Here is an 18,260-nt window from a genome sequence, read left to right as displayed (position 1 = left end):
TAGACATGAACAGGACCATTCTGTCCAACGCACAAATGCAATTAAACCACAAACAGAAAATTGTTTCATGGAAGAAAGAGCTTAAGTTCTTGGAGATTTCTCTGGCTGGTGCCTGCAGGAGTGACAACTACACAAGATGAAACAGGTCAGAATAGAAGTAGTAACTAAACCTCAGTTATAAAGGCATGAATGGCAACAATATAAAAACAAAAACTAAACAAGCACATAAAAAAACATTTCATTTCAATATCACACTTACAAAAACAACAACAACAACAACAACAAAACCACACCCCCACACACCAATACAAAAGAAAAATAAAGATTTCTCCAGGGATTTCAAAAGCATCGGCATTTCTGTGGGAAAACTGATCAGCTGTATCTAATGTACTAAGCATATAAAGGAGCCAAAAAAATTCTCAGTACCTTATCTGGCCACCACTGCAAGTCTTCTCCTAACAAGACTGGGCTTTGAACAGGTGTATTCTTCTTATCCAGATTTGGTTCCCCTTCCTTGCTTGTAGAGCCTCTTTCATTATCAAATGAGGCTCCATCAAGCCACCTTCGTTCACGCAAACGTAAAACGGACTCACGTTCACGCAACAGCTCAGAGTCTCTCTCTAAGGGAAGAAGGAGAACTGGTATGCAATTGGGTCACACCAGTGGGATAAAAGTAAGCCACTCTCTAGTAAAGACCCTTCAGGATGCAACTAACAGCAGTTAAACCTATTCACAAAAGATTAAAATACTAATATGAAAAATCTTGACATGCAACATTCAAGATATTAACCCTTTCAAGCATATGTACTGATTACTACAAAACATATGAATGAAACTATAAATAGTTATTTGTAGAAATAAGAAAATCAGCACTATTGAAAGCATAATGCTTCATTTTTACTCAGAATGGCAAAAAGCCAAAATGTGTTTAACGTGATGATTTAAAGTTTTATAGTACAATATGCACTGAAGTTACACCATATATATGATGGTTTATCTAATAACAAAATCCTCTAATTAATCTAGAACGTCTGTTAGCTACATTTGAACAAGCCAAAAAAGAGTATTTATTAGAGAGTCTCATAACAAGTTTCCCAAAAATAGTAACTTGAAAAGGTTAAAGACAAATAAATCTTTAAAAAAAGGCTGTTGTAAAAATTTGATAATCCAACCCCTTTTGTTTAAAGCAACGTTTTACAGGACTGGATTTAACAAATTAAAGCATATCTGGTGGGTTTTTTTGTCGTTTTCCTTTTTGTTTAAGAAGTTCAAGTGAAAACTTTTCAAGAGTCAGACAAGTTTTAAAAAGGATCCTTGTAGGAAAGTGTTCCTTACCAAAATGCTTCCCCTCCAATTGGCCTACAAACTGTCTAAAGCCAGTACTCTGCAGTTCGCTCATGCAGATAAATTTTTTAAATCAGGTAATCAAACTAACTTTCCAAGAGTCAACTATGCATGGAAAATAAGGATTATAAAATTCGTGGTAACGTCTTACATAGAATAACCTTAGGAAAGGAAAAAAAAGGAGGGATTTAGAAGGAGTTATGTCAAATGTTGAATATTTGTACATGCACATAATGCATTTAACCCATTAAGTATTTCATTTATATTAAATTCAATTGGAATTACATATATGTAATGGTCACATTACTATATCATCCTTTCAATAAATTCCTCTACATCTTGGGTCTTTTGCTACACTAGACAAATGGGAACAAGTTTTTACATAAATTGAAAAACAGCTTGTCTTGTAGGTGAAGTTCACATAATATTGTACCTGTTTATTAGGAAACATACTGACCCTTGACTGATAATTTGTATCTAGCAATTATATGTTCAGCAGTTAATATACTAATGAAAAAAAGAATTATGAAACAAGTTAGAACTATACTAAATGAGCAATCATGGCAGAGGTTGGATTAACAGTTTGTAAAATGCTCTGGGCATCTTCTGAGTTGTATTATCTTCAAGAAGCTATGCAGAAAAAACTACTGTTATGCACCAGAAATCTTTAGATTTAATATACTTTTCAAAGCATTAGTAATGTCTTCTTACTATTCAACATGTTTATTAACCTCAAGCAGTTACTAAGCTCATTTTTAAAAAATTCTTCAAAATGAGCAGTTTTTAGCTGTTACCTTCCCGCGCCCCTGATTTTAAAACAGTATTCATTCATTTACTTTTTTTGCGATGGAATAAGTTAACTAGTTAAGAAAATTAGAAGACCATTGCCTACTATGCAACCTCAACCAAAGCAACCATCTTTCAGAATGCTGCATGTCATATCAAATTTGATAACTACTTTTAGAACACAATTAACAGCTGAATTAGATACATGAAGAATAAATAATAGGCACTTATGACTTTAAATTTTAAATTCGCTACTGTGATTTTTGCAAAACTTACCTGTTCATATTTAAAATGTGCTTACTATTGATTATCAAAACAATTAGCAATTTACTATTTAAACAATTGTGCACACAGATCAAAACTAAATAACCAACATGTACTATCACTAGCTTTTTGCACTGCAAACTACTTATTACAAAGAAAAAAGGATGCAAAATTACCTCGGGACGAGCCTAGCCTGGAAAGTGAGGAACGCCGAAAGGATGGATAACCAAAGTAACTAATATCTTCTGAAAACATAGCATCAGCATCAATAATGACACTTGGGTGAGCAGAATGTATGTCAGCATCCAGAAGAGACATAAGATCCTCTATAAAAGGAGACAAGGGTCATACATGATTAATCAGCCACATAACATCAACTAGAGAAACCAATCAGCAAATAAACATAAAACCAAAAATGTCCTCCTTATAATTGGAATTTCTGCTCTTCAGCTTCACCAGTACAAACTGATGTGGCTCCTTTGCTCCCACATTCATAATCAAGCACAGTGGTCCAATGTGTGAGAACAATATTCCTTATAGGAAATGCTCTGACACTTGTCTAGCCATGTTTTCCAAACAAATCTTACTGCCAAAAAACAAAACAAAAAATATACACTCCAAAAATTTAAACCTTAGCCACACATTTGGGAAAAGTAAAGTTTTAATTAAAATAAAGAAAAAACAGCCCAACTCCATAAATCAGTTACCTAGAATTATAAAACACTACTATTAGATAAAAGCTGTCCCTTTCAAAGATTCTTCAGCTTTTTCCTCTGGTGCCAAACAAAGACTATACACATTTCCACAGGGCTAACCAGTATGTTTGCTTCAGAGAAGAAGAAACAATTCCTGAAACAATTATTGTGCCTTTACAGAATTAGCTTTGAGACTAGGCAAAAGGTTCACTATATATATTAAAATTAATAAAAGGAAGCCTACAAAAAAGTCACCATTTCAAATCTATATAATAAAAATTAAGAGCTAATTTTAATGCCCTTGGTTTATTCTCAACAACTACTCGAAAAATATTAGGACCGTAAATACGAAAATTCAGTGTTTCCTCTGTGAGGCCTAATTATCACATTAGTCTAACCTAAAGGTGACAACACCAAATCCCTTAATAAAAAGAGCACACATTAAAATGTCACACACCAATATACCCAGCTTCTTCAGCCCTGACTTCTCCTATTATGGAATTTGTAGTCTTTAAATTATACATGCACAAAAATGCAGCAACAGTCTAGATTTAACAAAATTCATTTGAGAGTTAAATAATAAAAGCTCTAAACCTTGGCTGACAGGTAGTAATTTCTACCTGGACTTGTGAAATTGTCTTCCAAAAATGACTGGTGCTACATACTTCAGAGGGAACAGAACACAGCAATTATTGAGTCATCCATCTCATCATCCATTCCCAGACTGCGGCAGTCAGAGGTTTAAGGTTTCCCGGATTACCTTGGCTAATAAACATTAGTATACCTATCCTTTCAAGAACTTATCTAATTCTTTTTTTAATCAATTATACTGTTGGTCTTCACGCAATGTACAGTCAACCTGTGTAACTCATTGCCAGGGTGAAATTCATCTGTTTGTTTTAAATATGCTGTCTATTAAATTTCATTGAGTGACACCTGGTTCTTGTGATAAGAGAAAGAATAAACAACATCTCCCTATTGATTTTCTCCGCATCATTCATGATTTTACAAAAGAGGTCTGTATCACTCTCTACTTAATGATCCCTTCTGCAGGATAAACATTAGCAGTCTTTTTTAAAATCTCCTCATATGGGAAGAGTCTATATAATCATTTTATTGCCATTTTCTGTATTTCTAATAATTTTTTGGCACGAGGCAACCAGAACCTTTGACAGTGCAGTAACACAAACCAGCCTATATTGTCAGACCACCTACCTGAGTACATACAATGGTGTAGGAAAAAGCAAGGATTTTACTGTCCAAATGTCTACCAGATCCTATCAAAGCAACCTAACCTCATTGTATCTGCTGGCAGCTCTCCACAAAGGAACAGGGTGGTCTAAATCCACCACCACCAGTCTGTCACCATACTTGCAAGTTTAACTGACAATATATCACTCATTGCTGAACAAGATATTGCGATCGTGATAGCTCTGTCTAGGTAAAAAAGGATTTGTACACACCTCATCTGAATGAATTACAAATGAAAACTCAGTAAAAATAATGTTCCTTTTTTATCTAAGTCAAAACAGTTCAGTAGGTGCACTAACAGCAGCCTGTAACTTTAGAAAACAAATCACCACCATAAATACAGGCAGTCCCCGAGTTACGCGGATCCGACTTACGTCAGATCCGCAGTTACGAACAGGGCTTTTCTCGCCCCAGAGGACGGGAGCGGCGGGACGCCCAGATGCGCCGCGGTCCGCTGCCCCCGTCCTCCAGGGTGAGAAAAGTTACTCCCTGTCTCCCTGGTCTGCAGGGAGATGGGGAGCAAAGCCTTGGAGCACGCCCGCAGCGGGACAGCCCGGGAGCGCTTCAGCTGTCCCCCTGCGGGCGTGCTCCACGGCTTTGCTCCTCGTCTCCCGACCAGCAGACCAGGGAGATGGGGAGCAAAGCCTCGGAGCACGCCCACAGTGGGACAGCCGCGGCGCGCCTGGGCTGTCCCGCTGCGGGCGTGCTCCAAGGCTTTGCTCCCCGTCTCACTGAAGACCAGGGAGACAGGGAGCAAAGCCGCGGAGCACGCCCACAGGGGGACAGCTCAAGCGTGCTGTGGGCGTGCTCCGCGGCTTTGCTCCCCGTCTCCCTGGTCTGACCAGCAGATCAGGGAGATGGGGAGCAAAGCCTCGGAGCACGCCAGCAGTGGGACAGCCGCGGCGCACCTGGACTGTCCCGCTGCCCGCGTGCTCTGTGGCTTTGCTCCGCGTCTCCCAGGTCAGCAGACCAGGGATACGGAGCAAAGCCGTGGAGGACTTGGGCGGTCCCGCCACCCCCGTTTCCCTGGTCTGCTGGGGGGGGGAGGGGGGCACTAGCTAGCGCCCCCCCCCCCCCAGCAGACCAGGCTTTTCTTGCCTACCCCTGGGGTAGAGCAGCTGGGGGCTGCCAGGTTGGTCCTGCAGCGCCGCTCCGGACCAACCCGGCAGCACCCCAGTTGCTCTGCCCCAGGCGTCCTGATTCAGCCGCTGCTGGTCAGTTTCAGCAGCGGCTGAATCAGGACGCCTGGGGAAGAGCAGTTGGGGTGCTGCTGGGTTGCTCCAGTAGCACCGAGGAGCCGCGCTACTGGAGCAACCCAGCAGCACCCCAGCTGCTCTGCCCCAGGCGTCCCCAAGTCAGCCGCTGCTGAAACTGACCAGCGGCTGACTACAGGAAGCCCGAGGCAGAGTTGCTCTGCCCCGGGCTTCCTGGAATCAGCCGCTGATCAGTTTCAGCAGCAGCTGACTTGGGGACGCCTGGGTTTCTTAAGTTGAATCTGTATGTAAGTCAGAACTGGCGTCCAGATTCAGCCGCGGTTGAAACTGATCAGTTTCATCAGCGGCTGACGCCAGTTGCGACTTACATACAGATTCAACTTAAGAACAAACCTACAGTCCCTATCTTGTACGTAACCTGGGGACTGCCTGTACTTGGTGACAGTATGTCTGGATCTTGGAGATCATTTTAAGAAAAAAAAATGGTTATTCTCCAAGTATGATAAATTACAAAGGACCCAATTTTTAAACTTTTCCTTATGTTTTGCCTAACATTACCGGCACACACTCATTATGGTAGAACACAAATATCAAACAATGCTGCTTCTCTAAATCTTCCACAACTCTTCCTTCTGATCAGAGCTTTAAGGAATACACCTTATTTTAAGTTCCACTATCGAAAGCAGTAAGTAATGTTACTGAATTATGTTTCACAAATTTCCCTAGAATTGATACATTCTTCAAAACTGAAAGTGAGAACCAGGTACATTACATATACAGGCAGTCCCCAGGTTACGTATGAGATAGGGACTGTAGGTTTGTTCTTAAGTTGAATTTGTATGTAAGTCGGAACTGGTACATATTGTAGGGGAAACTCTAGCCAAACATTTCTCCAGAGCTCAATTTTATTCTCCCACACCTCACTTCCCTCAGTCCTTTATTCTCAAGCTGAGGTGTCTGCTGAGAAAAGCCGCTCCACGTCTCCCTGGTCTGCTGAGGGGGGCGCTAGCTTCGCATCTCCCTGGTCTGCTGGGGGGAAGCAGCTAGTGCGGGGTTGCCTCACCCCGTTTGTAAGTAGGGATCCGATGTAAGTCGGATCCATGTAACCCGGGGACTGCCTGTATATAAATTGCTAGGGAGGAACAAATAAAAAAAATCTAACTAGGCTATCAGGATCTTTTTAAGTTCTGGAGAATCATGGCAATTTATTAGAGCAACATAAAATCCAAAGCAAGATTCCAAGCTGGCTCACTTGCCATGAGCTATCAACTAGCAGCTATACCAGAACACCTGATCGTTCCTCTACCAAACTTTATTCTCCTTTCCACAGTCTCACTTACATAGCTTTGGAGGGATGGAGGGTTGTTTGTTTTTATTAGCAATGTATTCAGATGCAGCTCTATCGGATGTTACACCATGACGACACACACCTGGTTCTCATTTTCAGTGTGAAGAATACATGGATTCTAGGGAAAGCTCCTCCCCCCTGGCCAGATATCTGCCAGCACCCTGCTCCTGCCTCCCTCCTCCCTGGCCAGACACCTGCTATCACCCTACGTCTGCCTCCTCCCCCCTGTTCAGACACCTACCCCCAGCTTGCTCCTGCCTTCTACCTGCCGCTCAGATTCTGCACCCCCATTCCCTATCCCACTCACTGGCAGTTCTGTCCTGCACATTGGACCCCTCATTTTGGCCTCAACCTAGAGAGGCCCACAAAAACCACTAACGCTGGAACCCCGGAAGAGTTAATCTGGCCTGAGAACTTGAACCTCAGTCCTACTTGCCCTCTTCCCTCACCCCATAAGACTGGAGCGCCAGGAAAGTGAGGTGTCTCAGTTGGAGCTACAACAGTGAGAGTTGGGGGTTTTTTTGGGAAAGGTTGGTTTTTTTGCATCTCACTTGTGTGGCCCTGACTGATTTTTCCCTGGGTCACTGGCCCCTGACCCAAAAATAGGTTACTTCCCCCTCCCATAAAGACAATGTTGAAACCTTTTGTGTTGAATATAATATTTTATTTAAAAATGGAAGCCAGACTAACAAGCTCCCAATTGGGGTCAAGCCCTCATCTGGCTGCAGCATCATAACACTCCTGCACCTCCCACACACTCCAACCCTAAGCCCATCATATACCTGAACCCTCTGCCCTGAGCCTCATCTCCAAACCCCTGCAACCTCCACATCCCCAGTCTGCCACAACACTCCTGTACCACCCACATGCTGCAAACCTGTGCCCATCATACACCCAACCCCTCTGCACCGAGCCCCTCAGACACACCAACCCAAATTCCTGCACCCCTACATCCACAAGCCTGCAGCTTGCTCAGCACCCCAACCCTCCACCAGAAGAGGTAGAAAAAGTACCCCAAAAAGTTACTTGAATAAAAGTACTGCTACTTTGAAATAAATGTAACTAAGTCAAAGTATCCTTCTGGAAAACTACTTGAGTAAAAGTACAAAAGCATCTCATTTTAATTGTACTTAAGTATCCAGAAGTAAAAAGTAGTCATCCTATGGAAGTCTATGGTTAACCACCTGAGTTAATGTAGGGCACTGTTATATTTTTCTGTGTGTGTGTGTGTGTGTGTGTGTGTGTGCGCGCGTTTTCTCCCCACCCTCCTACCCGTTCTTTTCAGAGTTGAAAAGTCCCAGCCTTGTTAATCACTCCTAATATGGATGCTCTTCCTTACCCCTAATCACTTTGTTGCCCTTTCTGTACCTTTTCCAAATCCAATACAGCTTTTTTTTTAGAAGGGGTGACTGGATCTGCAGCCCAGACGTGGGTGTAACTTGACTTTATGTAGAGGCAATATGATAGTTTGTGTCTTATCTAGTCCTTTCCTAATGATTCCCAATATTCTGTTAGCTTTTTAATTTTTAGACTGCATTGCACATTGAGCAGATGTTTTCAGGGAACTATCCACAATAGTTCCAAGATATCTTTCTTGAGCTATTTCAGATCCCATCAACTGTGTGCGCATAATTGGGATTATACTTTTCCATGTGCAATACTTTGCACTTAACACTGAATTTCATCTGCTATTGTGTTGCTCAATTACCTAGTATTGTGAGATCCCTTTCTAACATTTTGCAGTCAACTTTGGACTTAACTATTTTCAGTAATTTTGAAATATCTGCAAATTTTGCCATCTCACTATTTATCCCCTTTTCAAGAATATTTAAAAGTTTAACAGTACCCGTCCAAATACAAATCCCAGCAGCACAAAACTCATTGTTACTCTTCCCCTCCCCCTCCCTAGTTTTAAGTACTGTACCTGGCAATGTTTTCACAATGATCTAAGGATCCCTTAATTTCTTGAATGACCAGTCATTTTTATTCTTAATCACCCGCCTCTTTTTTTTTTTATGACCAACTCTCTGCCCTAAAGGCAAAGCTGCAAGTGCTCAAAAACTACTGCAGTTAAGACCTGCTTTTGAAGCCAGGGCATGCAGCTTTAAGCAGACCTCAAGTATGAAATCCAAGGATTCAAACGTGATTCCTAGCCACCCAAGTGCATGTGGCTGTGTTTTAGCAAATCAGAATGCTGGCTTGCACAACTGTCAGTGGGGTGACGAAAGAGGTGAGTAACTAAGCGCTTCCAGAAATTGTAGTGGAGTAAAAAGTAAAATATTTTCAAAAAAAGCTACTTGAGTAAAAGTCAAAATATCACAAAAATAAATTACATGAGTAAAGTACAAAAACCAAAAAGAGGTACTTGAGTAGTGTAATGAAGTATTTCTACTTAGTTACTTTCCACCTCTGTCCACCAGACCCCAACACTCTCCAGCCTGGAGACCCCTCCTTGAGCCAGCATCCCCTTGTCCACCTCCTCCTGAACCCAAAAATCCCTCCCAGAGCTTGCACCTATCACCCCCTCCCTACACCCAAATCCCTCACTCTCACCCCAGTCTCAATCCAGTGAGAGTGCGTAAGGACTGAGGACAGCAAGTGATGGAGAGAAGGGGAATGGAGAGGGCGGGGCCTCAAGGAAAGGGTAGGGTTTCAGGGAAGGGATGCGGTAGAGCTTGCCCTGACATTTAAAAAGTGATTTTGAGTGTAAAAAGGCTAGAGATCACTACTACAGAGGATCACAGAACATCAGGTGCCCATAATGGAGAAAGGAACAAATGCAAGATCCTTTTAATTAAGGGACCAGAGTTTACAATCAACACTTCCGAAGAGCTCAAAATGCCCTTCACCAAAGCCAACCTTGACATTTCTGCTTTTCCACAAGCAGAAAAACAAAGCTTTTGAGCATTCATTCTACATCACTGAAACCCATAAGGCAAACCCCACTTTTAACAAACATTTCAGGATCACCTTTTATCAAGTTACTTCGAATTATCATGTGAGACTCTGTATTGTAAATACACGAAAATTACTAGAAAATTTAGTAATTAGAGATTAAAAATTTGATTTGGCTATGTTCTGAAGTCTTCTAAAATAGCGTGTTATTTTTTCCACAAGAGATCTCAGGAAAGTATTTTGGTCCACCATATTTCCTGGAGCCTACATTGCACCTTAATCCCAACAATTAACTTGACTATGAACAGCTAGAAGAACCGCTAAATTTGTACACAAAAAAATCATTATATGTAGCTAAAGGCACACAGTCACTGTATTTTTCAAAGGGGCCTTCTGCCATGTCCATATCTTGACTATAGTTCAATATTCTTCGAAGGATGATAGTTCTTGGTTAGCAACTTAGGTCTATAAAAAGTAAGCAGTTTACAAAAAAAAAAGGGAAAGCGTATTCCTAGAACTGGGAATTCTGAAAAAATGTCATTCATATTTGATCTGAAGGGTGCCAAGAAGTGTCATTTCTGTAGTGATTTCCAATCTCCTATCTCACAAAAACTAGAAAATAAATCTATTTCTCAATGGGTAGAGGATGGTGTGGAAGATTTAAATTTGGTGTCAGGAGGATGCAGTCTTTTCTGGAAAGGTTTGGTCTTTCCAAAGGAAGGAACTTTTAAAAAGTTAACACATTTTCTAGGTATTTACTGAAAACTTAGACACTGCTCAATGACTAATTATCTTAAATTGATGATTCTAGAAGCAATGTAAGCCACAGCACTTGCAAACAGGCACGTGTTACAAGTCAGAGCCATGCAATCTTGCACCTATCATCTGACATAGAGCTAATCCAGAAAATCATTAACTCAGCATAGGAGCTGAAGGCAATTTCTGGATTGATGCAACTATGTTTTCTTAAAAGAATATTTACTTTAAACAAATTTGGGAAGATAGTAACATTAACTGAGGAAATAAGTTAATCTATGGCAGACACGACGAGGAGTCCTGTGGCACCTTATAGACTAACTGAAGTGTAGGAGCATAAGCTTTCGTGGGCAAAGACCGACTTCGTCAGATGCACTGACGAAGTGGGTCTTTGCCCACGAAAGCTTATGCTCCTACACTTCAGTTAGTCTATAAGCTGCCACAGGACTCCTCGTCGCTTTTGCAGATTCAGACTAACACGGCTACCCCTCTGATATATGGCAGACAGTTGATGCAACTAAAGAGAAAGGTGCAAATTAAGGTGCTTTTGTTCCTTTGCCAGGTTCAACCAAGTGACTCTTGATTCTAAACTAAAATAAACGTCTGATGCAAATGTAGGAAAATACTTTGTCCAATCTCATGACAGACTAGATAAAGATGAAGGAAGCCTGAGCTTGGTGAACCAGATTTTGGGGGGGGGGGGGGGAATAACTACAATGTAATTTTATCATAGCAAAAGAAAAACTACTATGCACTCAGAGTGTAGACATTTTCATACTATGCACTTAGCCAGAACACACACACACAAATTGGCTCCTACATATTTTCAAGCATGTTTATTCGGTAAAGGAAGTCCTACTACAGAAATATTAGTCAATGCAAGAAAAGGCTAAATGACTTCTTTTAAAAGCAGTTACATGGGAAAGACACTGTTTCAAAAAGGCTCAACTTGCACTATAGCAACATTCCAGTGTGGCCATAAGATTTAATTAAAATATTTTGGAGCTAAAGAATTAAAATTCTCATTAAAATAGACAATATGAAGCTAGACCCTATTCAGCTCTTATGCAGAGTAATGTCTTAAAGCTGCACACATTTTGTTCTAAAAAAGTATCTTAAAAGTTCATAACATTGCCACAAAGACAGATTCCAAAATTCAAAGAATTTGTCATTAGAATTAGCATCTCTGGCAAAGTGCATGGCAGTCACTAAAGAGCAGAATAATCTGTAATGCTGAGGATACAAAGCCCAGCATCAGAAAGATTCACTTACACGTTACCCACAAAGTAATAAAGACATTAATTTTTTTAAATGACAAAGCTGTTCTCTTTTCTAGGCTTCCCAGTGCAACCTGTTAGCCCTATCAAAGACAGAGATCTCCTGGATGTAAGGAGACCTTGTACAGCACAGAGCACAATGCTGATGTTCAAACAGAGAACAAATTGCATTTCCAGATAACCCTTTTTGGACAGCACAGCTCAACAGTATTTGGAAGATGGGGGAGGAGAAGTATACAAACCTCCAGGTAAGTATGATTCACTTGCGGTGTCATCTCCATCATCTCCATCTTCATCATCACGACTCAGCAAATTATTTACAGCAAGATTTACATCAAGATTTGTCCGCTGTAGTTCTCGTATAATGACACTTCTGGACTTTCCTTGTAAAACGACTTGTGCCTGTAAAATGCAAGAACACTATTAGTTACTTGTCATGCCCAATTCAGTAACTACCACTTTTTCAAGTGATTTCTCTATACAAGAGCAAAACTTCCTGAAATAACAAAAAGTTAGAGTGCTACTTTCCTCAAAAGGCTTCACACTATATGAAGTCTAATGTGCAACATTTTGATTCACCAATACATGGAAATTAAGTCTCTAAAATGAAAAAGCAAGATCTGGGGAGTTGGGCTTTTAACCACATCCGTGATAGTCTGCATATGGTACTGAAAAATACCAAGGAGAATATGCCAAACAACAATAATATAACTGAAAGGTAACAAAGCCAAGGCCGCATTTTTACTGCTTTGCCCCTCATGCTTTTCCCAAGGAGACAAGATTTGCCCATTTCCTTTTAAAAAGCTGTCTTTTCACCTCTCCACATCAGCTTCTGAAGATGCAGAATTGTATACAGATGTTACATACCATATAAACACCACATTAAGATGAAGTTAAGTTTGAACGTACACTAGTAATTTAGAATAAAATACATGTAGCAATGCCCTCATAACCAAAATGCTACGCGCCGGATATTTACAATTAAACTTGAACAACGTGCAACAACAGAATTATGATGAAAAGATTTTAATACTTGTGCTTCCAGAGTGAATTCAACCAATTTCTAAAGAAAAATCCTCCTGGACCTGATTTCTTCCCTTCAGTATGCAATGGAGGCAGCATTACAGTTTTCTGGTTGTTCTCATTATGCATTCACATATACCTTAACATGATCAGATTTCTTTTTAAATTTTATCTTTAGAAACCCCAAAAAATAAAATATAATATTGAAAAATAAAATATTGAGTTTGGGTAATACATGTATTTTAATACACCTTTACCCTAAATTATTGATCTGTACATTCAATAATAATCCCATTTTAAGATATTTGTATTTAGGAATATCCTGGTGGACAATGTTCCCTGTAAGCTTGTGTGGCCACTCAGGAGAGATTCAAATGCCAGCCAGCAGATTTGCAGAGTGCCCACAATGAGGATTTTTTTTATTGGTGGCGAACATTCACACATACATCCGTGCACATACATTTTTTTCTGCAAATGGATGGGAAAACTCCACACATTCGTGGATTTTTAGAGGAAACGTGGCTGGTTGGTCTAATTTAAATTTTGTCATACATTAGAAGCTAAACAAGAAGTTTGCATGTGTCCATGTGTTATTTCTTTGATTTGAAGATACAAAGATGCCTTAAATCCTTTTTTTCCCCATTAACTTTTATGGCAAAAATTGCCACTATGCTCTGGTGGTTTTATGCCACTCAGGAGCAGTACAAAGCTCCCATAGCATACTGATTGGTTCTTTCTTTCACCACAACAGTACAAAGCGGCTATGGTATACATCTCAGTTCCTTTTCCTTTCTGCACCCACTACATTCCCCCTAAGCATGTGCATACACTTTTCATCCCCTCCCCCCCGCACACTCCTACGACCTCCTACTTTCTCAGCTCTGGCTGCAGCCTTTCAGCAGGCAGAATCTGCCCAGGCTTGGCTGCTAAGTGGCTTTGCCGGTCCCTGAACAGTGTCTGAGGCAGAGAGGCCATGGGAGGGCAGAGCCTGCGGGACACAGAGTGACATGATGACGTCACTCTGTCATCCCACAGAAAATTTTTATATAGGGAGAGATTAAAAGGCAAAGTGAATACATAATAGTACCCCACCATCTATCATTGTACAAACAGGTTTATCAACAGAGGCAACAAAGTTCTGCCAATTCACCTACCTGTGAAATGAGTTCCTCTGGAATTACTGATGCTGGAATCACTGGCTGCGGCTGACTACCCAACAGTCCAGATCCTCTATCACGTCCAGTGCGAATAACTCTGGTCTGCCTTCGGGAATCCCGAGCTCCAGCTGATGATCTACCAGAGGATCCTCCGCCACTTCCACCAACCCCTGAACTCCATCGGCTTCTAAGGGATTTACATTTTTATTATTTTTTTTAAAAACATATTTGTACATTTTCTGAGCTATTTTTAAAAGGTAAAATGTATTGAATTTTATTCACTGGACTCTTCACATCAGACTCTTTATGGGATACATTTCATTTCTATCAAATTGAGAAAAAATACAACTGAGGCTGAACTTTGTCACCCTCATGTAAAAAAGGAGAGGAGTCGGTCAGCTTCAATCCTCAGGTGATCTCTTCAGAGCAGTAACCTCTAATACTAGTAAACCATAAACTATGTAAACAGCAGTCAAACTAGCTAATTCAGAAGAACTTAAAGTGAAAGATTGGGGTGAACAGAACAAATTTTAAGAAATAGAATTTTGGGGGATTAAATTTTACTCTTCATGACTCTACACCCGTCATGAACCTTGGAGTGTTCCTAAAAGCAACAGTTTTGAGAAAGCAATATACCTAACTGTGGACAGCATCATACTGAGAAGTGATCAGAGGAGGCTGTCACATTCAGCCAACAGAGCTTCAGAGACTGTCATGACACTTGGCTGTCTTACAAATATCTAACTGAATTCTGTGCCACTGCGCAATGAAGAATTTTATTAATATTCTACACATAATTTTTTCTCCTTCAGAGAATTCGCATTAGAACACAAGAACGGCTATACTGGGTCAGATCAAACGTCCATCTAGCCCAATATCTTGTCTTCCCACAGTGGTCAATGCCAAGTGCACCAGAAAGAATGAACAGAACAGGTAGCCATCAAGTGATCCCTCTCCTGTCATCCATTCCCAGCTTCTGACAAACGGAGGCTAGGGACACCATTCCTACCCACCCTGACTAATAGCCACTGATGGATCTATCTTCCAAGAGAAATTTAATCCACCACATCCTTTGGCCAGGACCCTAGCCACTAGACTATCCTTTCTCCCAAAGCATCATTCCTTGACAAGAAATCAAAACCAGGCTGCAGCAATGAGAGCATTGAATTCTGACCACTAGAAGACCACCAGGGAGAAGACATTGCAGACCTGCTGGCTGCCACTAACAGTCTCTAGACCCAATAGAGCACACCTCCCCACCTTGCAAACAGAAGCCACTACTAGGAGGAAGGGAAAGGAGCTGGAAGGTTCCCGGCAGCTGCAGTTCTCAGCACATTCAGAAGGAAGGAGGTGGTGTGCAGAAAACTCCACAGGCGCCTGGGACCCAGCATCAGACTGTTTTTCTTTCTGGATCCTTTGGCTCTGGGAGGGAAGGGGAGTGTAAGTGCCTGGTCTGGAGGGTGCCTGGCAGCTTGACTGGAGAGGAGAGCAGGAAAAACAAGAAGTGGGCTGTCATAGGATTTTTTTTAAACTCTACTCTTGGGGGGAAATTTTTTTGTCTTTTCTTAGAGACAGTAGTTCACAGGTACTTTGAAATAAATTAAATTAATCTAATTGAAAATGGCATGATTATATAATGTTTTTTGACAAATTCTATCGACAATATTTAAAAATTCTGTATATTTTATTTTTTTTAGAGCAGGACTCTCTCAGGAGTAGTATATGTCACTTCACACGGGTAAGTAAACATTTCCGTTTTACAGATAGGACAGCTGTGGTTACCAGAAAGGACTTGTGCACTGGGTTGGTGACAAAACAAAACAAAACCAGATCTCCCAAATTTCTACATCCATCTTCAATGCAGTCAACCACAGCTACCTTTTAATATTTGTAAAGCAATCACGGAACTCTTTCAAATGGATCTATGTGGAGTAAACCAGTAACTTGCAGCATGCTAAGAATCTGAAAGTCTCTCCAGTTTATCATTACATAAGATGAGGTTTTGGATGATAAATCTGACACCTAATTGCTTCAGAAAGAGAGCTTTTCTGACCAGTGCAGATGCTGTAACATTGCACACAGGCTTAAAGATGTCAGATATAGCATCACTGATAATTTAAAGAACAGAAGTAGTCAGAAAATATAGAAGACCAAAGTTCTGATTAATATCAAGAATTATATATGCTATCTGAAGTATCAGAGGGGTAGCCGTGTTAGTCTGAATCTGAAAAAGCGGCAAGGAGTCCTGTGGCACCTTATAGACCAGTGGTCTCCAACCTTTTTACACCCAAGATCATTTTTTAAAGTCTCAGAACAGGCGAAGATCTACCGCCCCGCACCTTCCTTGAAGCCCCGCACCTTCCTTGAAGCCCTGCCCTCTCTATTCTCCTCCTGTCCATCACTTGCTATCCCCAGCCCTTACTTACACACTCTGATAAACTGTTTATTTTTAAATTATGCGATATATAAAATTAAAATCATGTGTTTATAGTTATGAAATAAATGGTCTGTTTTTTATTCATGCTATTTAAATCTAAAATGAAGCATTTATAATTATACATTTTGTAGGGACAGAGTTCTGCGGCTGAGGGCAGGGGAGAGGAAACAGGGTGCTGGGAGGGCAGAGGACAGGGTTCTGCAGCTGGGGACAGAGTGCCAGTGGGGACAGATTTCTGCAGCTGGGGACAGGGGAGTGGGGACAGAGTTTGTGGCCAGGGACAGCATTCAGGGAGTAGGGACAACATTCTGTGGCTGGGGAGTGGGAGCTGGGGAGTGGGGTGCCAGTGGAGGCAGAGAGTCCCCTGCATCTGCCTCCTCCCAGGATTCCCCCTCCCCCCAAGGGAAACCAGCGCATGCCAGCCCCAGGGCCGACCCCCCTGCACTCGGTGGGAAACCCCCTGCGTGCCTCCCCCAGGGCTGACTCACCCCTTCTGTGCGGTGCAGGGAGCCGATGCTCCCTCCCGCAGTACACCCAGCAGAGCAGCTAGCGCACTTCCAGAATCGCCGGAAGTGGCACTAAGCTGCGGTACTTCCGTCCATCCCCAGGAAGCTGACACTACCTCCATTTTCACTTGAGGTAAGTAGTGGGGTTTCTTGGGGGTGGGAGGGAAACGGGGGCGGGGCGGACAGAACGCCTCACGATCGACTGGTCGAGACCTCGCAATTGACCAGTCGATAGCGATCGACCTGTTGGTAACCACGGTTATAGACTAACTGAAGTGTTGGAGCATAAACTTTTGTGGGCAAGGACCCATGTCGTCAGATGCATGTCACGTGCATCTGACGAAGTGGGTCCTTGCCCACGAAAGCTTATGCTCCAACACTTCGGTTAGTCTATAAGGTGCCACAGGACTCCTCGCCGCTTTTATCTGAAGTAGCAACTGCTAAAAAAAAGGCTGCCTGTAAAAACAATTCCGACACAAATACAGTTGCTGGATTTAAAAAAGGACTGGATGTCTAAAATACAATTTTGTAGATCCACAGCATGAGCGCCACATGTCTAAATCAGCTGATACAGTCAGCCTCTGAAGCTTTATTGAGAGTAGCCACAATTATATCTTGTTTTCCACCTTAATTTGTGCAATCTTGTAGTCCAGGACACAATAAATTAGCCTGAATTTAACAGGCAAGTGTTGCCTACATGATTCAAAAAGATCAGTTATTTCTATTACACTAAGACTACACTTCTGAAACTGCAAAGTTAACTGCTGATGGCCTAAAAATAAAGTACACACATCATCCCAGAAAATAGGAAGCCTAATAAGGCTTGGTTGGGTATTCATTTGGTGTAAGCATCAACCATGAATTTCTGATGGCAGCAAAATTGGAGAAACAGCAAACAAGTGAACAAAAGCAATCATGCAGTAGTTTAGGCTTTGAGCAGCAAGCACAGATTCGATACTAACAAGTGTACAGTTGTACATCCCAGGAGATTTTGTTGAGAGATGGTGCAATATTTGGGAAGAAAGGGGATTAGACAAATTCTGTCCAATTCAACACGAAGTTATCTTCATCTATTTCTAGAGATCCTGTCTATACTGCCCTTTCCCTTTCCTAGGGAACCATTTTTTTAAACAACTGCACAAAACACTATTTCTGCAAATAGTTATTCTGGTTAATGAGGACTGGTTATAACTGCTAACTCCAGTTTAAAAAGATATGGCAGGTGGACTAAAAGAGGATTTCTAGTTTAAGTATTCCATAATCTGAAAGAGTTTGAGAAATAAAGCAAATAACCCCATTCACTACAG

At 41.4% G+C, this 18,260-nt stretch overlaps 1 protein-coding gene across 10 annotated transcripts in view; it reads right to left on the bottom strand.

Annotated features, from left to right (window-relative positions):
* Positions 1-18,260, bottom strand: part of UBR5 (ubiquitin protein ligase E3 component n-recognin 5) — a 170,896-nt gene that overhangs the window by 117,167 nt on the left and 35,469 nt on the right. For 7 of the 10 annotated variants that reach the window (XM_075920248.1, XM_075920252.1, XM_075920251.1 and 4 more), the window contains 4 exons: positions 14,008-14,197; positions 12,073-12,232; positions 2,571-2,720; positions 427-638 (listed from right to left, as the gene is read on the bottom strand). In XM_075920248.1, the coding sequence (XP_075776363.1) occupies positions 427-638; positions 2,571-2,720; positions 12,073-12,232; positions 14,008-14,197 (712 nt within the window). The remainder of the gene's footprint in view (positions 1-426; positions 639-2,570; positions 2,721-12,072; positions 12,233-14,007; positions 14,198-18,260) is intronic. The other 3 variants (XM_075920253.1, XM_075920256.1, XM_075920250.1) reach the window with 2 other exon arrangements.

Source organism: Pelodiscus sinensis, chromosome 2 (assembly GCF_049634645.1).
Source record: "Pelodiscus sinensis isolate JC-2024 chromosome 2, ASM4963464v1, whole genome shotgun sequence".
Classification (NCBI taxonomy): Eukaryota; Metazoa; Chordata; order Testudines; family Trionychidae; genus Pelodiscus; species Pelodiscus sinensis.
Note: the sequence above shows the minus strand (reverse complement) of the source record. Positions and strands in the feature narration are given on the sequence as shown.